The sequence below is a fragment of the Cervus canadensis genome, chromosome 3, assembly GCF_019320065.1.
Source record: "Cervus canadensis isolate Bull #8, Minnesota chromosome 3, ASM1932006v1, whole genome shotgun sequence".
Taxonomy (NCBI): domain Eukaryota; kingdom Metazoa; phylum Chordata; class Mammalia; order Artiodactyla; family Cervidae; genus Cervus; species Cervus canadensis.
Genome location: NC_057388.1, coordinates 41,554,014 through 41,580,387, shown reverse-complemented (window position 1 = coordinate 41,580,387; position 26,374 = coordinate 41,554,014). Strand labels below are relative to the sequence as shown.

Sequence of the window (26,374 nt, the reverse complement as noted above, 5' to 3'; positions counted from 1 at the left end):
TTTCTGTTTTGAATGTGGATTTGGCAATAATACAGGGGAAATGGATCCTCTTGAGAAGTTTCTAAGAATGAGTTTTACAGCATGTGAGTGATTGAAGCACTTGGGGTGGGGTGCCAGCAGGCCAGGGGCTGTCACTCACAGGACCAGACACAGACATCCTCAGGAGAGACACTGCATTCTTCTGGACCCCTGTCTCTTGGTGTTAACAGTCATCACTGTGTTTGATCATGGTCCTCTTTGGGCTTTTAATTTCATACTTGAAATGGAGTAGGTTTCACATACTATTGCCCTTTTTGAGAAGTTTTTAACTGTCATTGTATTTGTTGATCCTGGTTTTGTGTCTCTTTGCTGTGTTGTGGGCACATGCATTGTTTCCATTTTATGTGTTGCTGAACTGGAAATTTATCATCTCTTGACTAGAAATTAATGACGGTAATTTGTAAGGTTATGAAATGAATTGCAAGTTTGTAAGGTGTGAGAACTATTTAAATGTTGTATTTTTTCAAAAAAATAAAAATCATTAAAGTCTAAAAAAAAAACCAAAAACCTGGGAACAATCTCTTTGAAATGGAAACATCAAGGGAGGAAACACTCCTGCCTCCCACTCACTGTGGGAGGGTAGAGCCTTTAAGGTGCAAAATTATCTCTTGTCATAAAGACAGAAGTTTGTTTTCTTCTTGATAAAACCAATTAGCTACCACAGATGGCTACTCCAATTGCTCCGTAAGGTTTTAGAATGAATTATGTTTGGCAAGTGGTGCTGTCAAGTCTTACTTAAGGACTGAAAGTGAAAGTGAAAGTCACTCAGTCATGTCCAACTCTTTGCAACCCCATGAACTGTATAGTCCCTGGAATTCTCCAGGCCAGAATACTGGAGTGGGTAGCTTTTCCCTTTTCCTTTTCCCTTCTCTGGGTTGGATCTTCCCTACCCGGGGATCAAACATGTATCCTAAAAACACATATATGCTAGGTTGTATTTTGCTTGGCTACATAAAGGGTGAGATTCTTTCTGCCTCTGCAATTTCTTAGCAGATTGCCTGTTGTGTACATCACATTCTGATTTAATGCTTATTCAATAATGAAAGACTTTTCTTTCTCTACTACTTTGTGGAGAGGATTTCTGTACTGAGTGAGGGCTCTGGTTTTAATTATATTTCCCTAACAGTATACATGTCTAAATGCAAAATTCTGAAACATGTTTTTACTCAAAGCTCTCCCCTTGATTAGATTAACTGGAGTACAATTTTTTATTTGAAAAATCAGTTTTAAGTTAGCTCTCTAAAAAATATAATTTGTGCTCATGTGCCTTTTTTTAATACTCACTGGAAAAATGCCACAGAAAGACATGAATTAGGAAAATATTTCAATGTAAGACATAAGTGCACAAAAAATGAGAAATGTGTTCAGAAATCTGACAGCTCTTTGGGACATGAATAAACTCTGAAAATGCCTAGAAAACAGCCATTTCCAAGCTTATGGGGAAGGAATTATACTATTGTATTGTCCAAAACAAAACAAAAAAAAAATGTATCAATATTTTGAAAACATCTGGTTGTATTTTGGCAAGCTATGGTAGGTATCAGCTTTGAATTCATATGTATTTAATCTCACCAGAGGGTAGATAATTAAAACAAATATTGAACACATAACACAAAATAATACAACAAAAAGCTATTTTTCCTTCTCTGAGAGTAAAGAAATCTAAACATAAATTATCCCTTTTTCAGTTAATATGAATAGACCAGGTATGCTATAACAGGCAAATCCTGATTTTAAATATTTTGTTTCTATTTTAAACATTTTCTCATTGCTGTTTTAAAATACTTTTGGTTAGGGTATACAGTGCCCTTATGTTGAATTTCAAAAATACACTCTCAAACCAATACCATTAACTGTTTTCTTATCATTTGTTCTCAGACAAAATCCATGTGTGCTTAACTGCTCAGTTGCGTCCAACTCTTTGCAACCCCATGGACTGTAGCCCGCCAGGCTCCTCTGTTCATGGGGATTCTCCAGGCAAGAATACTGGAGTAGGTTGCCATGCCCTCCTCCAGGGGATCTTCCCAACCCAGGAATTGAACCCAGGTCTCCCACATTGCAGATGGATTCTTTACCTTCTGAGCCACCTGGGAACCCCATGAATACTGGAGTGGGTAGCCTATCGCTTCTCCAGGGGATCTTCTCGACCCAGGAAATTGAACCCGGGATCTCCTGCATTGCAGGAGGATTCTTTACCAGCTGAACTACCAGGGAAGCCCCCCGAAGAATTATATTTTGGTGCAAAGCTATGACTTGGGTGTGGGGAGGAGGAGGGAGTGAGGAGCAGGCTGCTGCGAAGGAGCAAAAGGTCAGCCCTTGCAATGATAGTTCTGAAAAGACTGCATTAAAAAAAAATTGCTAACATTTATGAGTCAATCATCTCACTGTTTACTTTTCTTAACAGAAGTTAGCCCTTCAGATTGAAAGCATCTGTAAACATTCCTATATTTTGTTTTGAAAATGCTAAAGTTGTTACTTAAACCATACGTATTTGGGCACTTTGGAAAGCTACTTTTCAGATTCTAAAATGGGGGGTGCCTTCTTTCCTTTTTCTGCAATAATATCTGGCATTTTATGAGACTGTTATTCACACTGCCTTTTAAAAGATTTATATATTTCACTGCATTTATATACCTACCAGCATACATCATTAAAGTAAGTTTGCTTTGGCAGTGTTTCAACTCAAAAACCCTGAAATATAGAAGGTATTTATTTTAAAAGTTTTAAAGATCATTTTGACTTAAATGATCAGCCTGAAATGACCACTTAAAAGTTCTGAGATGCTTTTTTGTTCCAGAAGATTTACCAAGGAAAGTGGTTGACATTTTCCAGATACTCAGTACATATTTGTTAATGTAGAAAAGATCATACTTTCCTGAAATTGAGTTGAACAAAGGGGGGAAAGGATAACATTGCAGGCACTATTTGCAATACCCAAGACATGGAAGCAACCTGAGTGTCTATCAACAGATGAATGTTTATTTATATACACACATATACACACAATGGAGTATTACTCAGACAGAATGAAATATTGCCATTTGCAGCCATGTGGATGGGCTTAGAGATTACAATAATGAGTTAGTAAGTCAGTGAAACTATACACTACTATATATAAAATAAACAACAAGGATTTCCTGTGTAGCACAGGTCACTATATTCAACATCTTGTAATAACTTATAATGGAAAAGAACCTGAAAAAATATATATGTATTATTGAATCACTTTTCTGTACAAATGAAACTAATACAATATTGTAAATCAACTATACTTCAATTTTAAAAGACCTAAACTGACATCTCACCAAAGACAAACAAATGGCTAACAGACACATGAAAATTGCTCAACATCGCTCATTATCAGAGAAATGCATATCAAAACTACAATAAGATATCACCTCACACCAGTCAGAATGGTCATCATCAAAAAGTCTACAAACAACAAACGCTGGAGAGAGTATGGAGAAAAGGGAACCCTCTTGCACTGTTGGGAATGTAAATTGATAACAGCCACTACGGAAGACAGTTTGGAGAGTCTTAAAAAACTAGGAATAAAGCCACCATATGACCCAGCAATCCCACTACTAGGCATATACCCTGAGGAAGCCAAAACTGAAAAAGACACATTTACCTCAAAGTTCACTGCAGCACTATTTACAATAGCTAGGATATGGAAGCAACCTAGATGCTCATCGACAGATGAATGGATAAAGAATCTATGGTACATATATACAATGGAATATTACTTAGTCACAAAAGGCACACGTTTGTGTGCCTAATGAGGTGGATGAACCTAGAGCCTATTATACAGAGTGAAATATGTCAGAAAGAGACAGATAAATACCATACACTAACACATATATGTGGAATCTAGAAAGATGGTACGAATTAACTTATTTGCAGGGCAGCAAAAGAGGAATAGACATAGAGAACAGACTTAAGGACACAGATGGGGTGGGAGGGGAGGAGAGAGTGAGATGTAAGGAGAGAGTACATGGAAACTTACACTACCACATGTTAAATGGAGAGCCAATGGGAATTTGCTGTCTGGCTCAGGGAACTCAAACAGGGGCTCTGTATCAACCTAGAGGGTGGGATGGGGAGGGAGATGGAAGGGAGGTATGAGAGGGAGGGGACATGTGTACACCTATGGCTGATTCATGTTGAGGTTTGACAGAAAACAATAAAATTCTGTAAAGCAATTATCCTTCAATTAAAAAAATAAATTAATTTTTTAAAAAAGAAAGATAACAACAAAATAGTATTCCAAGGTGGCACTAGTGGTAAAGAACCCACCTGCCAATGCAGGAGACATAAGAGACCTGGGTTCTATCCCTGGGTCAGGAAGATCCCCTGGAGAAGGGCATGGCAATCCCCTCCAGTATTCTTGCCTGGAGAAGTCCATGGACAGAGAAGCCTGGCAGGCTACGGTCCATAGGGTCACAAAGAGCTGGACATGACTGAAGTGATTTAGGATAGCATACATGCATTAATACACATTTTTAAACAGTGGGCTTCTCAATTAGGAAGACACAAATATTATGTACATTACAAACCTGATCAACACTGTAATCATTCTCAGTTCTTTCTAAATTCAGTGTGTTAACTTACCATGTTCATTCTTATCAGAGGCTTTGCTTAGCAAATGGAGAAGAGATTTGAAGGATGAAAAAGAATTGATTTTGATCCAGGATTAGGTTAAAATCTATATGGCTCTAAGTTGAGCACATTTTTATCTTAATTTATGAGCATGCTTAATTTTATGAACTTAATTTATTCTGCTTAGTAGAATGTTTCAAATTTACTGTTAAAGTCTTACTTTAAACAAGTTGGGACTTAATGAATAGCAAAGAGAATGCCAAATCTGAATTTCCTTTTAAAAAAATCACAACATGTGTAGCATATTATTAGCCACATACTCTTATTTTTAAAATATAGCCTACAAAACACTTCTTTGGGCCAATTGAATAATTGACCAATTAATAACTGTTGCTTAGTAATATACACTATTACATACTTCATAAAGCAAAAATTTGGCAAATATTTCTTGCCAAGCAAGTTCTAATTTAAGCATCATATTAATTTAAATTCCAAGTTCTTTTTAGTTTTTCAAAAACTAAATTGTATTTACTATAAACGTTGCCAGAGAATACCTGTGGCCTGTTAAAAGGGCTATTTGTGGAACTTACCAGGATCTATGAATTGAATGCCATTGCTGCTGAGGTTTAATTTCTTTAACTCGTGAACATCTTCAAACTCCTTGGGTCGAAGTTGGTTGATTTTATTGTGTGACAAGTCAAGTTTAACAATATCTGGAGGAATGTTGTTTGGGACTTTCTTCAACTCTAGAAAACAAAATCATGTTCAGGTTACCAAGCTTTCCTCTTGACCCCACTGACTCTATCACTCATGTGATAAAGAGTCAGCTCTTGAAAGGAAAAGGGATAACCCATCTAAAGCCAATGAACAAGCCTGAGAATATAACTGAATTCCACCAAAGCCCAGCAACCTAAGTGCATCTCACTTAGAGGGTCAGATATCGCTCATTGCTGAAATGTTCTGAGAAACTTCCTAGAGATGGCAAGAAATCAAGAAGAGGACAACAGGCAGTGTGGGCTAGTTGGGCTCAAGGCTAACCGTTTGTTAGAATCACCTGGAAAGCTTTTTAAAAACAGAAAGCTGAAACAAAATAAAACCTACAAATCAAACCACTTCATGCGCACATCCCCTCTGATTCCCTTCCTATTCCTCTAAGAGCTTTGACTACTAATTACTGCCTCTCTGCGGTATCTTCATTTCATCCCTCTCAACAGATAAGCTCAGATTTCACCATCCTAAAAAAGAAGCAAAAGCCCTTGACCTTGATGACCCTCAAGCTGTCATCTTATTTCTCCTTTCCTTGGATGCTAAAATTCGAGAAAGTATAGTCCTCATTTGCTCCTCCTGCTTCCTGATCACCATTTACTCCCTGAATCCTTGTGACTCAGTTGTACTCACTCATCCCTAACTCTTCCAGTTATTGCAGTAACTGGACTCCTCAGGAACAACAACAATAATAATAATGCTACCACTGCTACTGCTACAAGAGAAGCCTCTGCAAGAAGAGTCCAGCTTTCATAGGTTAATAGGCAATTAAGGTTCACCTATCTTTCATATTTATATTTGTCTTTAAAGTATGCTTTTATAAAACTATAAAGTGTGTTTATATTTTAGCATAATACGTGCCCTTTATTTTAATCTTTAGCAAAATATTCTGAAGAGGTTTTGCTCAATTCTAAGTAGAGCAAGTGGAAGCTGTGAAGAGAAACAAACCTGTTTGAACAAAAGAAACTAGAAGCAACAAATAAAATACGCAGATTAGTTCATACCTGAGAAGTAGCATGACACAAAGACTTCTTGAATATGTAGAAATTCTTTGAACTAGGTAAAGTTTATGAAAGGTAGTATACATCTGTCCATGATTCCCTTTTTGCTGAATAACTGAGTTGCTGATAATTTCTTCCAAATATTTTTTTAAAACCCTCTGGTATATATGATTTCTTAACTAATAGTATGTTTACCTTCATAAAGATCCAGTCTGATTTCCTCCCTTCTTTTAACAGCTTAGAATCCATGGTCAATGGAATGGTTCCTTCTCTGGTATCCTTATTACTGTTAAATTAGCTTTTTCATCTTGATGGGATCTTGGTATCTTAGAATCTCTGCATAAGAACTTTTCTAGGTGTTCTAACAAGTATTATGTGCAAGAATCATATAAGCTAGTATGTACATTTATCCTCATTTTACAGATAAAGTAGAGGCACAACTTGTTCATAGTCACACACCTAGGATTTAAACACAGACATGCTAGCCCCCAAACCTTTGCTTCTAACTGCTATGCTCTGCTGGCTAGTCATGGTACCTTCCAGCCTCATTTATGCTGCCCATCTGCCTAGAATCCTCAAACCTGGTGTATGTAGGGTAAAGTGAGGGTTGGGTAGCAACAGGGGTGGAAACAATATATAAGGCTATAAGACCTTTCTGGCTCTGTATTTAAAATGACATCTCTCTGCTTTCAAGCAGACAACAGTAATAAACCATTTCCATTTTTTTTTTCAACAGTAGATAGCAATATCAGATACAGTGTACATCTTACTGATTTTTTTTTTTTCATTTTTGTACCCTCCTATCCATGAAAGCTTCATGAAGGAGGTTTAGAACAATGTCTAATATATCACAAATAAATAAGCCAGCTTCTAAAATGGCACCCAACAATCCCTCCACTGATATTCATGTTCTTGTGTAAACTCTTCTCCCTAAGTATGGGCTGAACTTAGTAACTTACTTCTAACAATAGAACGTAGCAAATATGATAGGATGTCACTTTCATAATTAGGTTATAAGTAATTGTGACTTCTGTCAGGCTAGCAGACTCTTTTTTGGTGGCTTTGATGAAGCAAGGTGCCATGTTGGAGAGGCTTACATGGCAAGTAATTAAGGGTGGCCTCTGGCTGACAGCCAGCAAGGAACTCAGTCCCTCAGTCCTTATGGAACTGAATCCTGCCAAGCCATATGAACTTGGAAGAAGATACTTTTCCAGTTGAGCCTTCAGATGAGACCACAGCACCAAGCCCTGGTCAATACCTTATTGCAGCCTCCTGAGAGATCCAGAAGCAGTGGACTTAGCCAACCCACGTCTGGCTTCCTGACCTACAGAAACTGTGAGATAACAAAGTTTGTTGTTTTAAGCTGCTAGGGTTTGGGGTCATTTTTAGGCAGCAACAAAGTTAGTTATCTAATAACACATGGGAAATAATGAGCTCGTTAAATATGTTGAGTTTCACTTCAGTTGCTCAGTAGTGTCCGACTCTTTGTGACCCCATAGACTGCAGCATGCCAGGCTTCCCTGTCCATCATCAACTCCTGAAGCTTGCTCAAACTCATGTCCATTGAGTCAGTGGTGCCATCCAACCATCTCATCCTCTGTCGTCCCCTTCTCCTCCTGCCTTCAAACTTTCCCAGCATCAGGGTCTTTTCAAATGAGTCAGTTCTTAGCATCAGGTGGCCAAAGTATTGGAACTTCAGCTTCAGCATCAGGCCTTCCAATGAATATTCAGGACTGATTTCCTTGAGGATGGACTGGTTTGATCTCCTTGCAGTCCAAGGGACTCTCAAGAGTCTTCTCCAATACCACAGTTCAAAAGGATCAATTCTTTGGCACTCAGCTTTCTTTATAGCCCAACTTTCACATCCATACATGACTATTGGAAAAACCATAGCTTTGATAAGATGGACCTTTGTTGGCAAAGTACTGTCTCTGCTTTTTAATATGCTGTCTAGGTTGGCCATAGCTTTTTTCCAAGGAGTAAGCGTCTTTTAATTTCATGGCTGCAGATACCATCTGCAGTGATTTTGAAACCCAAAATGATTCAGCAATATTGAAAGTATGAAAGTGAAAGTGTTAGTCACTCAATCATGTCCTACTCTTTGCGACCCCATGGGCTGTAACCCACCAGGCTTTTCATCCATGGAATTCTCCAGGCAAGAATACTGGAGTGAGTTGCCATTGTCTTCTCCATGGGAATCTTCCCAACCCAGGGATCGAACCTAGGTCTCCCACATTGCAGACAGATTCTTTACCATCTGAGCCACTAGGGAAGCCATAAGAATATTGAGCCCTCTTATAGTAAAAGTGCTTTGAGAATTTGGATTGACTTTATTTCCATCCTCTGATAAGATACTGTCTTGTTTGACCTAGAGCTGTGTCTGCCAACACATAAAAATGTGAAAGATTTTAAGATTTGAACTTATTATAATGGAACACTGAGGTAATATCTTCCTTTAAGATCAGCAAGACCCTGAATGGAGAGCTACATTCCCTCTTACATACTCCATGTAAACAAGGAGATGGAGATCCTAGGAAGAACTGAAAACCACAGAGAATACTTGAGGGCAGGCAGAAGAAATAATTTCTTGACATTTAGCATTTAGAATAATTACTGACAATGAATGGTTGTGGCATTTTCTCAGATTTTTAAAAGAAGAATAAAGTTTCATTTCAAAATACCCAGGATCCCACCTCCCCTCTCTTCCCTCACTGTGACCACATTGGTCTAAGCCACCATCACCTCTCGTCCGGATTATCCCAATATTGTCCTAAGTCCACATGACTTTAAAACATAAGTCAGATCTGTCATTTTACCAGATGGATTGCCATCTTCCAGATGGCAGGATCCTTTGTTTCTCACATCACTATGAATAAAAGCCCAAGTCCTCACCAAAACCCTAACAAAGCCATTAAAGGCTGAGGTCTTCCTTGCTAGCAGAGTTAGTATCTTCTAGGCTCTGGAAAGCAGCCTATTTATCAGGATTTGCTTGCTGAACCAACATCTGCTGGGTTGGACATGAGAGTGAATGACAAGAGGCCTTGCAAGCAACCACTGTAGAACAAGCTAAAGTGGGTTTACCACAAATAAATGGGTAGAAAAAATGTTTATGAGAACACCCTAAAACCCAGCTTAACCACTGTGGTAGACCTGTGGAAGAGGAATATGAATTGCAGAACCAACTTTAGCATTGTTACCAGCAGCCCTGGGTAAAAATAGGATCCACAAGTAATATCAGTAAAGGCAAACCAAAGCCTCCACCAGTAGGCTTAGAGCACATGGAAAAATCTTATTTGTTGTACTGATGAGTAAAAACAGTCCTTTATTTTTAACCTTAAACTTAAATGACAATTGCAAATATTGATGTGAAATATGGTTGGCTTTGATAAAGATTATATAAATATAAATGTCATGAGACTAGAAGTCAAATTTGGTCAATGTCCCCATTTCTAGACCAGGCACCACATGGTTATTTGCTGCTATCCAATAATTTTGGTAAACCTTCAATAAATACCAAATTTACTTGATTATCACCCCTGACAAGCATTGCCTCTCCCCTCACCAAACTTTGCTGATTTTGAGGAGGAAACTGGGATTTTTTCCATGTAATTTCCCATTTAGTAGGCTATCTTGATTGTCAGCAATGTCAGAAGGTTTGGTGTAGTGGTAGGTAGAGAGACATAAATGACTTTGTCTATTGCCAATTAAAGATTCCTAATTACTCTTCAAACTAATAGTGAAATTAACTTCGGAGGCAGCTGGGAGCAATTTTTGGTCATAATTCTCCCCAGCCCTAATCTTAGCAGGAAAATGAATCCTTAAAAATGGCAAATTATTCTGGTGTGAAGCTAAAAAGCAGTTTTAAAACTTACTTTCATGTATTTTTGTTAAATCCATCCATCTCAATAAGGCATAAATATGCCTTTCAACTAATTTCACATTTATTCCCTTTGAAAGACTAAGTTTTGTTGGCAAAGTGCCTGTCTCCAGTGAATACAGCTATTATTTCTTTTTCTTGTTATGACTGTTTACAACCCCATGAACTGTAGCCCACCAGGCTCCTCTGTCCATGGAATTTTCCAGGCAAGAATACTGGAATGGGTTGCCATGCCCTCCTCCAGAGAATCTTCCCGACCCAGGGACAGAAACCAGGTCTCCTGCATTGCAGGTGGATTCTTTACTACTGAACCACTGGGGAAGCCCCAAGGATTAAATGACAATGCATAAAACTGCTATATCTTAGGCACACAGAGCATTTAGATGGCAGTTCTCATTAATATGGGCTTCCCTGGTGGCTCAGATGGTAAAGAATCTGCCGGCAATGCAGAAGACCTGGGTTTGACCCCTGGTTTGGGAAGATCCCCTGGAGAAGGAAATGGCTACCCACTACAGTATTCTTGCCTGGAGAATTCCATGGACAGAAGAGCCTGGTGGGCTACAGTTCATGGGGTTGTAAACAGTCAGACATGACTGAGCGACTAACACTTCTTCTCATTAATATTACTGCTAGTTCCACTCTTGACTTCTTTAGGGCTTCCCTGGTGGCTCAGATGGTAAAAAATCTGCCTGCAATATGGGAGACCTGGGTTCAGTCCCTGGGTTGGGAAGATCCCCTGGAGAAGGGAACAGCTTCCCACTCCAGTATTCTTGCCTGGAGAATTCCATGGACAGAGGAGCCTGGCAGGTTACGGTCCATAGGGCTGCAAAGAGTTGGACACAACTGAGTAACTTAAAAAAAAAGAAATGAGATCCTACATGGTGTCCAACATGTGGAGCACAATCAAAAATATTACTATACTCTGGCAGAGAGTTAAGAGATGAACAGTACTGAACATTCATTCTTAGTAGTTGACATTTATTATCTATTTGTAGAATGCAATAAGGAAAACTACAATGGATAAAATTCCAGATTGTCATAGTTGAATTCTAGTCATGATTTTTAATTTCTATGTATTTTTATTTTTAAAAGTTGCTTAAATTACTGCCTTGTAAGAGCAAAGGAAGCAGCTCAATTATTGCCATCAATCTAAAGAACACGGCCCTGTGCCAGGCAGTACCAAAGGGAATTTAAAAGACAAGATCTTTGACTTTAAACTTATGGGAATCAACAATATAATAAAAAATGAAAAGTAAATGATCAGCTGAATCAATTGAGTGATATCAACCATATTAAGAGAGATTTATATTGATGATATTAAAAGACAAAACTACCCTTCATTTTATAATCTAAAAAGTATAGGCTCTGATTTACATCATTATTAATAAGTGGAGGAGCTTAAGTTGTCCTTTATAGTGTATGAACCTGAATGATATGTACTAACTGTGCATGTCATGAAACTTTGCTTCCCAGTAAATAATATGTGTTTCTAAAGCAAGGGTAATGAGTTTATGGGGCATATCTGAAAGGTTGTGTTTAGATAACAATAGCTTAAGGAAGGAAAGCAATAAAAATAAATTTGTATTTTTCTAAGTTGATTTTTGGCAAGAGACAAAAATATTATGGAAACAAAGACAAAGGCAGAAATAGACTCACTGGAGAAGGAATGGCCCAAGGGTAGAAAAACAGTAAAAAAGAAAGTTCTTTACTACTATGTTATCTTTTCTTAAATTACAGAGTGGTCTAGTTGTAGAAATCTTCAATTTTGTTTTGATGGCATTTTTTCTCAGATAATTAATGAGTTTAACTCTATTTTCTCTGGGATAGCAAGTACAAATAAACTTTAGCTTAAATATAGAACCTCAGCAATATCAAGTAATTTTCTAACTCAAGTCTAGGAATAGTAGCTTTGTAATAGTTTTTTAAAATATATAATTCAAGTTTTTAAGCATTACAAAGAAAATTCTAGTAAAACGTGTTCTTTGGCATGAAGCACCAAGTACTCACTGTAACAGTGTTAGGGAAATTCCACCCAATCTGGCTACAGAGAAACTATGTATACTGACTTTCCTCGAATTTTTGAATGCTTCCCTTGTTCAGGAGCTTGTTTGAACATGATTAGATTAATTCTGGATGCCAGAGGCTCAGGTGTACTTAGCTTTGCTGCTTACCTGTGAGACCACAATCAAGTGTCTGAACATGCCTTAGCCTCTTTCTCCTCCTCCTCCCCTCTACAGATGGGATACTACTACTACCTTGCTGACAGCTGTGGACAGCATGTATGTGGAATACCTGGAGCATAGTAGATTCTCAATTAATGAGCACTTTCTCTCAAACTTAGAGGATCCCAGGATGGCATCTCCCAGCCAAAATGCTGTAATTGCTCTACTTTAGCATCAAAATTCACAGAGTGTCATAGTAAGCGAATCTTCTGGTGTCATATGGTCATGGTGTGATCTAACCACGTGACACCTTCCACACTCAGAGTGAGGGGGGCAAGCCTTGTGCATGACTTTGCTGATAAATCAACAAAGTGACTTCTGTTTCTTCAACATTAACAGATTCCTGTCTATAATTTCTTTGAGATGTGTTGGAGTCTCTTGGTTCATCTTAACCTTTCCTTTCTGTTCTTAAAAAAAAAAAAAAAAAACCCTTACAGTAATTGGAAGAATACCATGTTCTATATGACGCTAATCCAATGACATCTGGTTTTAATTTAATATTACAAATAAGTTATTAACCCATGCCAGAAATGAGAGAGACAACTAAATTGTTTGTTGTCCTAGGGTAGATTAACAGTGCTCAGGCTACACTTTGAGAGTGTCTTCACTAATATGTCAAGAGCCTCACTAAAATCTCCCATGGTGGAAATGACACCAGAAATTCTAAGTCATGGGGTGGGGGGTGGTGGTGCAGGGATTCATAACATTCAAAAATCATTTTTAATCATCCACAAAAATGAAAAAGTAAGCAACTTACAAACCTTTTCTTCTGCAGTCCAGTGTCTGTATGGGAAATACGTAGTTGTGGCAAAGGGAAGAGTCCACCTCAGTCTTGATGACTGGGGGTTTTCCTGACAAATGGGGTTTCGGAACCAATTGTTCATTTTCTTCTTCATTACATAACTGTTCAGATTTTATCTGCTTCAGTTTTTTATTTTTCAGTTCTTGTGGGCTTTCACACTTGGCATAGTTCCCCAAATTCCGGTTCCTTGGAATCTGCAGCATTGAAATAAGCGTTTCCATCTCACAAGTACAACGCCAGGGGTTGTCATAAAGACGCAGGTAGCTCAGGAGAGGTGTATAAATGAACACTTCCTCTGTCAAGACTTTGATCTGGTTGTGCTGCAGTAAGAGAGTGGTGAGTTTATTTAAACCGAAGAAAGCCTCACTCTCAATTTTAGAGATCTCATTCTGTTGCAGATCCAAGCTTTTCAGCTTTTTAAACTTGGAAAACATGCTGTTCTTCAGTATGCGGATTTTGTTTCTTGCTAACAGCATGTGCAGCAAATCCTGAGGCCAGTCGGGCAGCACATAAACTAGTTTTCTTTCTTGACAATCTATGTATTTCTCGTGAAGGTACGTGTACACTTCACAGGGGAGGCCTGGTGCATAGCGTTTGACCGGGTTGGAGTTTTTCCGGCTCCCACCAGCCCGGCCATGGTTCACCCGGTTTCTTGCACCCCCAGGGCTTGCCTTGCGGGGCTCAGCGACTTTACAAAAGAAAAGTAGGATTACGACGGTCACCACCCGCATCCTGACATCCAGCTGGTCCCAATTACTTGGTGTGACAGATGGAACAATGAAAGTATTCCTTTGAAATCCAAGTTTGGGTAATCTTAACTAAAGCAGTTCAGGAAGAATGAGATCCAGCTGAGGTACGGCAGTCCCTAGATTGCAAAAGGAAAAAAAATAGAGACTTTTGTGAACATTGCAACTGACGAATAAAATCAAATTTTCAAGTTTTTTTTCTTCTAAATTATGGAAGTATGATAACACATTTACAGGAGACTTGGAAAATACAGAGCAAAGTTACATATAGTTCCACTATATATTAAAATTATTTTTAAGTAGGCAAATTAAGATTTTTTAGTTGGGGTTTCAATATCAAACTCTCAAAAATTAATAGAATAGACACAAAAGTAGAAGGAAATGAACGAATTCAACATAATGAAGATTTATACAATTTTCACATAACAGCAGGATACAAATTCTATTCAAGTTCCCATAAACTCTAAACCAAGAGACATGGAACTCAAGTTATTTTTTATTTTAAGGCAAAGGCATTCCAATTATTATAATAAAGGTACATGTAGAAAGTGGCGTCCACGCCCTCCTACTTGCCTGGTTTCATGGCTAAATGTTTGGGCTCTGAATGTGAATCAAGGCTCTTCTACTTGCTTAACTGTGTGATCTGAGGCTAATTACTTAACCTCATCTTCAGCATCTGTGAAGAGGGACTGATGATACCTCTAGTATTTTGGGGGAAGATGAAACAGGCTCACCGCATTGAATACTTCACAGTTCCTGGTCCAGGGGAAGAGCTCAGTTAAACTGTTAGCACTTAGCATTATGAAAACTGAAACTGGATTCAAGAAATTAAAGGGATTCTTCTTATAGCTTTGAGATGTGCAAACAAGAGTAGGACTGCAATGGATGGTCTGCTGAACTTATTTTTTTCTTTCCTTTGCCATCTCCCAATCACCAATCATGTTGAATGTGGGCTCTAGAAAAGCTCAGGGTAAATTGCAACTGTCCTTGCCATCTCCTGCACATCTTGGTTCAAATGTCACCTTCTCAGCAAAACCTTTTCTGGTTGCTCTATTTAAAGTAGCACCCCTTCCCACTCACTGGTGATTCTCTAATCCATTTCTTGTTTTATTTCTCTCCAGAGCACATATCACCATCTGTCAAAATAAGTATGTTGCCTCTTTTGTTTATTGTCCTTCTTCCCCAACTAGGATATAAACTTCATAAGGACAGGAATTTTTCTCTATTTTGTTCACTGCTGTATTTCCAGCACCTGCAGAGTTTCTAGCACATAGCAGGTTCTTGTTAAATGTTTGTTGAATTGCATGAATTCAAGTAACTGCTATTTAAAATATGAATAATCTCAAATTTAGTTATCTTTTTGGAATCTATTTTTCCCTTCAGTATTACTGATGACTTCCAAAATGTGCACATTTTCAAGAATTTTTTTTTCATTTTTAAAATTCTGAAATTGGTTCTGGTTTGCACTTATTACTTAGGGCATAGTTGTAAGGAGAAAGAAATGCTCAAAATGGATTTATGATTAATAACATTTCTCTTGTTATTATCGTGGGGCTCTGAGATTACAAGCAACAGATGTGTTTTCTATTCATTGTCTCAGTGTGAATGCCAGGATCACTCCTTGCCTGGAGTTTTCTTGATTGTAGCGGTCTCCTCCATTTAGAATGCCTTCTCTCCTCTTTGCCCCAAGCATTCCTCCCCTTCGCTGTTGTGTGTTCCCTCACTGTTTCTCTTCTGTCTCAGATTTGGAGTCTTACTCATGCCAGTCTAGACCCAGAGAGCTGACTGTGTAACACTTTGCTGTCTAGCTCTTTGCACACATGTCTTGATTTCCCTTCTAGATCACAAGCTGGGCAGGTGTCTCTGGTCCCAGAACTCATCAGGCACTTGGCCTTTCTGACTCTCCACATATCAATCTAAAATTTTTTGTAAACTTTGTGGATATTTAACCTAAAATATAAACATTCTGCCAATTACTGTGCATGCTGAATTATTCATGACATTCACGCTGAAGTATTTGTTGGGGGTAAGTGTCCCGATGTCTGCAACTTACTTAAAATTCATAAGAAAGTAAGATGGATTGAGGGATAGAGACAGAGATGTACAGGTGGGTATGTGATCAAGCAAATATAGTAAAATATGAATTGTAGAATATGGGTGATGAGTATATTCATTGTATAATCCGTCAATTCTCTCAACCTTCTTTGTATGTTTGAAAAATTTCATAATGTTAAAAGGAAACACAACCTCCCAAATTAACAAAAGTGTCACACCACAAAAAAACCAAATTGTTTTTTTTCAAATGCTTCAAAGCTAAAAAGCTCTAAGTATATACAGTTTTTCCTCCAAAGTAGTATTTTTCTCTCATCCCCTTTCCTTTTGTAATCCTCAAACAATAATAAGAATATTTTAATTTAAAGTCCAAATAATTTTTCTAGGAAAGGAAACCATATACTTACAACAAGTTACTTACCAGGGTTTTGGTTTGCTTTCTAATGAATACACAGCATTGAATGTAGGGTGGAAAACCTTTAAGTTTAAATATTTGTAATATGTTGTTTAGCAATATGTAACTTGTTTGATTTAGGTCTCTGTAAAAACCTGCAAGAGCTGAATGTCTCTGACTGTCCAACACTCACAGTGAGTATAAGAAGCTTATTTTACTGTTGTTTATATGGATTCAGACTTACTCCACTAGAGTACTAATAACACAGAGGTTCTGCCAAAATACATGCCTGTGTGCTCATTTATATTAAATATGGAGAAAGCAAACTATGTTAAACATTGCCAAGAAATTTTATCCAATTTATATAATGCTATTATTTATCCTATAGATATGCCCAAGGTTGGAATCTCTGGAAAGTGAAAACTATTCAACAATAACACAAAAATGAACTACATTTATGTTTAAGGTCACACGTGTATGGGACAGAAAAAAATGGGCTCCAGCAGAGACAACAGGCTCAATTTATCAGTCTTCCTGGCTGTCAGCTGTGGTGCCCAAGAGGAGGGAAATGAACACATGGCCCTAGTCAGCTCCTTCCTGGCCCTGTCTCCAGGCATCCTCTCTTTCAATCTGTCTTCCACTGCGTGACCACAGAATATTCCTTCTAGAAGGCAGATCTGACCATTTCACTACTATCTTCCACCATTTATACAAATGCCTGTCATCCACACTATTGGATAAAGTCAGTGTACTCTGGAGACCCTTGGTGAGCTTGCCTGTGCCTCCCTCTCCAGTCTCATCTTCTTCTAAATCCTGCTGCACATTAAGCTGCAGCAGCCACAACCTGCTATGCTTTCTTCGCTGCGTGCGCCAAGCTCCTCCTGCTGTTCCGCCTTTGCACAGTCTGTGCTCTTCACTTGGAGATGGGAGGAACAGAAGAGCCTGACTGCTTCCTGCTGCTCATAAATCACCAGTTCCAGACTGAAGTCCATGCACCTTGGCACAGGTGAAAAGACTTCATGAATTGGCTCCTTCTTGCTATCTACCCAGCCTCATCATTACAGTTTCTTCTTTCAGATTTCTACTCTACTTCATTCTTGATGTGCATATTTTTAGTACCTACTGTGTTAAAGATACATTATATATAGGGAACTTATGTTATAAAATAGAGGTGTTATAGGGAATTTAAGACGAATTAGGTTCCAATTCTTGCCCTCAGGGAGTTTTAGTTCCTGCTTGAAAAAAGATCATATTTTGTAAATTTGGCTTTCTAATAGGAAAGTCAAAACAATGCCATCTGTGTTGAATTTGTGAACATCAAAGTCTTTTTTCCAGTTTTAGTCTAATAATATACAGGGCTGATAATTTCATCCAGCTACATTTTACTATTGTCTTTCCTTTTGAGACAAAGACTAAGAGACAGGCTTAAGGAGTTGAGTAACATTCACTCAGAAAGGTTTGATTTTTAAGAAGCTTGCCTTATGAATATATTACATCCAGAAAGATTCGAGTGCATTGTGGACAAATTCCACAGACCATTTTGCAGTGTTAAACACAGAAACAGTTTTTGCATTTATGTGCTCAAGTATCTGGGGATTGCAACTTGAGTTCTTTTGTTCTTTTAAATATTGAAAACAAAATTAGTTTGATTCTCCTTCAGACAGGAAAATGAAGAGAATGGTTTGCTTCCTCATCTCAAAGGAACATCAGATTATTCCATGCTACAGAAAGCCTACTACATCTTCCTCTTGCTGGTTCCCACAGTTACATCTGTGTGACTACAACTCTAAGGGTGTAAACCAGCTTTCTCTCCTCCATGTCCCATTTCATCTGCATTTTTGCCGGAATCTTCCAACAGGCGCATAGTCACTTCAATAGTTGATTGACACCATGAATATTTTTGAAGATAGATTCTTTGTATTAAACTATAACGCCACACATTATGCTTGTTCTCTCCATTTCTGTTGGGGAAAAGTGTACTGTTTACTTTTTTTAAATCTATACATGCATATCCCAATCCTACATTTCTGTGATGGAATGTCTAGAAAACTTGCTGGCATCTTGAATGCAGTGACAAGAATACAGTGTTTATTAAAAGCCCTGTACTTGTTCTCAGGCATTATTGACACACAGAATCTTTTCTACAGCAGAACTACAGTTTTACACCTAAAAAAACCCTTATGTTCTCTTTAAAGTACAGTTTGCACCTTAAATCAACCAATTCTTATCCCATGTGCAAGATGCTTTGACCTGTAGGATTTTCTTATTTTAGTATTCATGGTTCCAAGAAATAGCTAGGAATAGAATATTAAGCACCGATAGTCCTGCTGAAACTAAACATTTGCGATCCTTTGTGCTGTTGGGGGCAGCCATACTGACCATGAAGAATCCCTCCCCAAACCACATCAGCTAGCCTAGTGACAGTTTACCTCTTCCTGTAATGGCCTATTTCTAGGACAATGTACCACAGATATTTAAAACTAGCATACCTCTTCAGTATTCCCAGGGAGACTCATCCACCATCATTAAATAAACACAAACCTGCTGCTACTCATTCTAGAACATTTTACAAATAGTTACCCACACATGAAGCAGCACCATTGCAATCCAAGCTTGCAGTTCATCTATCTTGTAAACCTGAGTTTAGGGCTCATGATTGAAATCATTCTTTGTTTTTCTGTCTTTCTCATGTTGCAGTCATACTGTTCTCTTGTTCTGGTTTTCAACTCTCTGGAGGAGGGCTGACTGAATCTTTAAGATTCTCCTGCACAGTTTTCCCGACACTAAATTTCATGTTCAACATGTATGCAGCCTATAATTCAGCCCATCTCAAACTTATCATAAGTTTGGTGAAAATCTGTTCAGCTGTTTTAAATATTCCGTAATGGAACCACAGAAACTTCACCACACACAAACATCTCTCTCTCTCTCCCTCCCTCTCTCCCTCCCTCCCTCCCCCTCCCTCTCCCTCCCTCCCCCTCCCTCTCCCTCTCTCTCTCCCTCTCTCTCTCCCTCTCTCTCTCCCTCTCTCTCTCCCTCTCCCTCTCTCTCTCCCTCTCTCTCTCCCTCTCTCTCTCTCTCTCTCTCTCTCTCTCTCCCTCTCCCTCTCTCTCTCTCTCTCTCTATATATATATATATATATATATAATCTCTGTGTATAAATATGGACTCACTTTTTAATGAAGTCCAGTTGAAAGAGTTTACTACTCCTGTCTTTCAGAATGATTTTAAAGTTTAAAAATGGGTCCCTTTTCAATCATTTTCATATATCTAAAGAGTCAAGACTGTTTGACACTTTGACATGAGCTCAAATTTCCTGTCATGGCGCTGAAATGGCAAAGGTTCAAATTTTAATAAAGTGTCATTGGGATGGAATGGGACTTTATTTCCAAAGAAAGGGAACAGTGAAGTGAAGTTGCTCAGTCATATCTGACTCTTTGGGACCCCATGGACTGTAGCCTACCAGGTTCCTCCATCCATGGAATTTTCCAGGTAAGAGTACTGGAGTGGGTTGCCATTTCCTTCTCCAGGGGATCCTCCCAACCCAGGGACAGAACCCAGGTCTCCCACGTTTCAGGCAGACGCTTTACTGTCTGAGCTACCAGGGAAGCCCAAAGAAAGGGAAGGGGAGGGAGTAATGAAGTTGCAAGCAAAGCAACCTTCTACTTGATTTGATTTATAACTAATAAAGAGTATGAAGAGACCAAGTCTTGCATATACTTTTTTGGGGGCAGGAAGAGAGATGATAGATAATGGGGAAATAGCAAAGCCTGTTAGACTTTGATAAGATTCTTCCCTCTATTGTTATGCAGGATGAATCAATGAGATACATCTCTGAGAGCTGCCCTGGAGTCCTGTATCTCAATCTATCTAACACAGTTATCACCAACAGGACAATGAGACTCCTGCCAAGGTAATGCTTGTGTTATCTGTATTACCCTGAAAATAGTTATGCTCGTCTAGGCCCTGAGTTGCTGTAGTATCACCCAAAGGCAGTGCTCCTTTTACTAACACCCCTCGACTGTGGCAGCCCTATCCTGATAACAGGAGACTGCTTTCAAGTGCCGATGCTCTCCCTTCTTGGTGGGTACCCTTTGAATAATTAACTGATCCTTTGCCTTGGCTGGTGTTTTGGTGTCACTCTTGTAGGAATTTGCCCAGTAGCTTGAGTTAAGCTCTGCCTTTCTCTTTCTGGTGGTCCTCATTCTTGGACTTTGAAGCCTGGCTCCTCAATTCTAGTCCAGTGTTCAGATTTCTCTACAACAGAAACCCAATATCCTGCTTTCTCAGACTGAACTCTGCAGCGCCAGCTTCCCAACTGCCATGCTCTGGTTACCTGTTAGGACTCCCTTATCACCTCCAGGAAACCTAATATTTGCTGGGTTTTTTTTGACCTATGGACTGTTGACAAGCTAGTACTTCTTTGGAGGAGAAGGCACAGAAGAATATATTACTAAGAGCTGACAGGATATTCAACTTTATCCAAAATTTACATCATTCAATTATTCCATATTTTCACCAAGGAAAAACTAATCAGGAAAAAGTATATACTCATATTGGGAGAGATTCAAAACATTTTTCAAACTCCTATGAAGGAGTGAATCATTTTTGAGAATGAAACTATTTTAGGATCTTTTTAAAAATGACAGTGAGGTATTCAGAGATGCTTAAACAGAAAAAATTTTAGGTGGTACTCTTCCTTATCTTTTCTAACCATTTTCTGGAAATGTGCAAGCCTAGGAAAAGGGTGGTGACATATTTGTTAATCTCATTAATTGACTTGCCGCATTCTATTCAGTCAAATCTACCAAATTTTTCCTTTGAAATTTCTGAGTCTTTTAAAAATAGAGAGTTTTCCTCCTTCCAGGCTTTTGATATACATTTTTTTCTTCTATGATTTGTTTTTAAATTTATAATCAAGCTAGAATTTATTTTGGTAGATAAATAAAGCAACGATCTAACAGGTTCGACCCATGTGGCCCAAAGCCTGTTTGTGTGCAGTCCATGAGCTCAGAATATTTGTTTTCACATCAAGAGTTGTCAAACTCCTGGGGATAGCAGGGCGGAGCAGGGGAGGGGGAGAAATAAATTAAGAGTCTGGGATTAGCATATACATACTACTGTATATAATACAGATAAACAACAAGGACCTACTGTATAGCACAGGGAACTATATATCTCATAATAACCTATAATGGAAAAAATCTGAAAAAGAATATATTATATACGTGTGTGTGTGTGTGTGTGTGTGTATATATATATATATATATATATATATATATATATATATGTATGTATACATGTATGTATAGCTGAATCAGTTTGCCATACACTGGGATCTAATACTATAACACTGGGGTCTAACATTATAAATTGACTATACTTCAGTGATTAAAAAAAAGATTTGTTAAATAACTAACCAATTATTGCAGCATCATTTACTGAATAAAACTTTTCTTAAGTGATGTGTGATATCTCCTTATATGTCTAAAGTTTTTATATAGGTAGGACTAAAAACTCATCATCTTCTAATGTTTTTGTACACATCACTATTATCTGTGTTCTTGAGGTTATTTATGTCTATGGTACCTGTATGGTGAAAATACTATAAAATAGTGTGCTCCGTGCATCTTTTCCCAACTCCATGTTCAGTGATCTCTCATTGATAGCTTGAAATCAGCCAAAATGGCATGGAAAATGGCAAATAATACAAAATTAGGGCCTGGCTTATTTTTCTGTTGATTGTTTAGACTGGAGAAAACAATATAGTAGATTAAAAGTGTGTCATGTTTCAAACTATAGAATGGGAGAAAAGATTTGAAATGATACCACTGACAGGACCTAGTTTCCAAAATATACAGACAGCTCAACTCGACAACAAAAAAGTCAAACAACCCAACTGAAAAATCGGCAGAAGACCTAAATAGACATTTCTCTAAGGAAGAGATACAAATGGCAAATAGGCATATGAAAAGCTGCTCAACATTGCTAATTATTAGAGAAATGCAAACCAAAACGACAATGAGGTACCACCTCACTCACACGTGTCAGAATGGCCATCATTAAAAAGACTACAAATAACAAATGCTGGATAGGGTGTGGAGAAAAAGGTACTCTCTTACACTCTTAGTGAGAATACAAGTTGGCACAGCCACTGTGGGAAAAAATATGAATGTTCCTCAGAAAACTAAAAATAGAATTACCATATGATCCATTCCTGGGCATATATTCAGACAAAACTATAATTCAAAATGATACATGTACCCCTATATTCATAGCAGCACTATTCACAATAGCCAAGACAATGGAAACAACTTGAATGTCCCTCAACAGAAGCATGGATGAAGATGTGGTATATACATACATGATAGAAAATCATAAAAAAATCATAAAAAGGAATGAAATAATGCCACTTGCAGCAACATGGATGATCTAGAAATTGTCATACTAAACGAAGTAAGTCAGAAAGAGAAAGACAAATACCATATGATATCATTTATGTGTGGAATCTAAAATATGACACCAATGAACTTACTTATGAAACAGAAACAGACTCATGGACAAAGAACAAACAGGTGGTTGCCAAAAAGGATGGAGTTAGGGGAAGGGATGGAGTGAGAGGTTGGGGTTTGCAGAAGTAAGTGTTTATATGTGCAATGGATAAACAGCAAGGTCCTACTGTGTAGCACAGAGAACTATATTCAATATCCAATGACAAATCATAATGGAAAAGAATATTAAAAAGAATGTGTGGAAATATATGTATAACTGAATCACTTTACTGTACAGCAGAAATTAACACAGCAATGTAAATCAACTATACTTCCACAAAACATACTGAAAAAAGGCATGTCATGTCTATAGCTGCAACATTGTGAATAGCACAAAAATGTTGAGCAAGTATCTTTTCAGTACTTGAAAACTGTTATCTGATTCAGCAAAGAAGTCACATCATTGATGACTGAGTGAAATCTGGACACACACCTTTTTCTTTCACTTTTGCCTTACCCATTAATATAAATAAATATATTTGTATTGGAATTATACTCATTCCTCAATTTTTTAAATTTTACTTCTATTTTTTGGTAAAAATAAATATAGCAGACTGACCAATTTTATTTTTCCTTTGAGTACACACAGGAGAAGACAAAAGTACCAGCTATATTTATGAGTTTGGCAAAAGTCAATTAATGAAAGCATTGTGTAAGAATCAACTGGCTATGTAATAAACAGTATTGTGTATGTTACTATTTGTAATTTGTGGGCTGTTCACCTTTTATATCTGTAGAATAGTTAATGTGAAATAGTAAGATGTATAATTTTATAGCAAACATATATACATATGCATATATGTTTTTGAAGAGTCAGTTGTTAGATATTTACCAGTATGCCAATAATTAAAGATAAAATAAATTAGAAATTAAGCCATATTTTTACAGTATTTAATCTCCCTATCAGGAACATTTTGTTGTTCAGTCGCTTAGTCGTGTCCAACTCTTTGCAGCCCTATGGGCTGTAGTCCACTAGGTCCCACTGTCCCGTGGATTTCCCAGGCAAGAATACTGAAGTGGGTTGCCATTTCCTCCCCCAGGGGAATCTTCCCAACCCAGCGACTGAACCTGCATCTCCTGCAGAGGCAGGCAGATTCTTTACCAAGGATCCACCAGGGAAGCCCATCAGGAACATAGTATAGTTCAAAAAAATATCTTTTCAAATGCTCTTAGGTGTCTCAAAATTTTGTTTTACTCATACAGAGAGTTTTTGTGGTGTCTTTAATTGCCATTGTGCATGGTATCCTTTCTGATTATGATTCCTCATTATATTTTCTAAATGAATACTTTTGGATTTGGATATGATGTACATGTATCTTTTTAAACTTTTCATTTGTATGATTTAATTGACTTCTTTTCTTCTAAAATAAAAAAACAGAGGTATGAAATTACTTTTAAAGAAGAACTTAGGCAAAGCTTGTATGATTTGATAAGTATTGTTCTCCTTTTCTGAAAAACTGTTATATATTTGCTTACCTCTTTGATCCAATAATTATTAGAAGAGAATTTTGCTTTTAATTCTAGTTTCGTACACTGTGGTCAAGAAATGTGGACAAAATTATTTCTACTTTTTGAAATTTATGGAGATTTCTTGGTGGACTACTTAATATAATCAATTTCAATAAATCATCCATGAATGTTTAAAACAAGAGAGTTTCTTTCAGAGAACAAAATTTCTATGTATATATGCATGTGATTGTGTAAATTCTTAATGTCATAGTGATATAGTAGTTGCCTATTATAATGAAGTTTTTATTAATTTATTTTTATGTTATTTAACACGTAAGGATTAATAAGTAGTATGCTTGTACATACAATCTATCTATAAATTGTAGCACTTATTTACATAAAATGATATTTTTCTATCCTGGTTGAAGTTTCTTTGTCTTAAATTCTTTTAAAATGCTATTTACACAGTCACCTTTGTTTTCTTTTGCTTGCAGTTTTGTGAAATAACTATGTATACCCATAATTTTTAACCTTTGTGTTGCTATATTTTAGGTTTATCTTTCACATGTACCACATAGTTAACTTCTATTTTAAAAATTTTCAATCTCTTTGCCTTTTTAAGAAAGTGGTTTAAAAGACTAATATTTCTTGTCAAAACTGAGTATATAGTCTTATTTTTATCATCTTGCTTTATGTTTTTTATTTTTATGTTACTGCACTGTACTTATCTTTTCTGCTTTTTGTTATAAAATGTGTTATATCTATAATCTGAATGCGTTTAGATAAATGCATATTCTGTTGTGTATTCTAACTAGTGGCTATTTCTATGTTTTTTAAAAACATGCTTTATCATGTATTTCTCTAATTATTAAAGTCACAATGAAATACTAACTTTGGCTCCCCCTGTGTTTGACAAGAGATCTACTACATTCTAATTCTCCCTTGAGCTTGATGTTCCTCTACTTTGACTCACCTATATGTAAATATATACGAATTGTGATTTTTATCATCTTTCTTTTTAATATTGATTTTTGATGTCTGTACTCAATATTGTAATCATATTTATGATTAGGTGGTCCTAATCCGAGTTTTGGAGAAGGAAACGGCAACCCACTCCAGTATTCTTGCCTGGAGAATCCCATGGACAGAAGAGTCGGACATGACTTAGCGACTAAACCACCATCACCACCAACTGTAGTTTTGTCATTCATTGAGGGTCTATTTGTATCACAATTTCCTTATTCTTTAATTTTGATTCATCCTATGATGACTGGGATCTGGAGGAGGAAATAGCAACCCACTATATATATATATATATATATAGTATTTTTGCCTGGATAATTCCATGGACAGAGGAGCCTGGTGGACTACAGTCCATGGAGTCGCAAAGAGTAGAGTCGGACATGACTGAAGTGACAGAGATGCATGCATGATGACTGGAAACATTGTTTTACAAACTCTTTATCTGGAAATATGTGCAAATGTTAGATTTTCAGTCATAGCTTTCTGAAGATGACTTTTTGTTGTGTCAGAGGATGAACAACAAATTCTCTCAAGGTATAGTTCTTGAATCATGTCCCCTTACTCTACTTAAAACCCTACAAATGCTGCTCCATAATCTTCACTATTTCAAGTTAAAGAAAAGTCTAAAGCCAGCCTGATTTTTCTCTTCTTTTGTTGGTAATCTATTTTTTTTTTCTGCCAAGATGCTGGCAGGAATTTCCTTTTTGCTGAGAAATTAAAAACATTTTCCAAACTTGTGTTCTTTTAATTAATTTTTCCTGGGACACAGTAAACCTTTTGGACATTAAAACAAATTTGCTCAGCTAAAAAAGAGATAGTTTTCTCTTTACTTTTCTATTAACTAAAGTCTTTAT

The 26,374-nt window shown here is 37.3% G+C and overlaps 2 protein-coding genes across 2 annotated transcripts in view; one reads left to right on the top strand and one right to left on the bottom strand.

Moving 5' to 3' along the window:
* The window catches only part of FBXL13 (F-box and leucine rich repeat protein 13), a 203,791-nt gene that overhangs the window by 81,398 nt on the left and 96,019 nt on the right, over nt 1–26,374 (top strand). The window contains exons 10-11 of the mRNA XM_043462331.1: nt 16,639–16,691; nt 20,310–20,410. Coding sequence (XP_043318266.1) covers nt 16,639–16,691; nt 20,310–20,410 — 154 coding nt within the window. The remainder of the gene's footprint in view (nt 1–16,638; nt 16,692–20,309; nt 20,411–26,374) is intronic.
* LRRC17 (leucine rich repeat containing 17) overlaps nt 1–26,374 on the bottom strand; it is a 35,453-nt gene that overhangs the window by 2,514 nt on the left and 6,565 nt on the right. The window contains exons 2-3 of the mRNA XM_043462968.1: nt 13,265–14,170; nt 5,229–5,384 (exon numbers count right to left, since the gene is read on the bottom strand). Coding sequence (XP_043318903.1) covers nt 5,229–5,384; nt 13,265–14,036 — 928 coding nt within the window. The 5' untranslated portion in view covers nt 14,037–14,170. The remainder of the gene's footprint in view (nt 1–5,228; nt 5,385–13,264; nt 14,171–26,374) is intronic.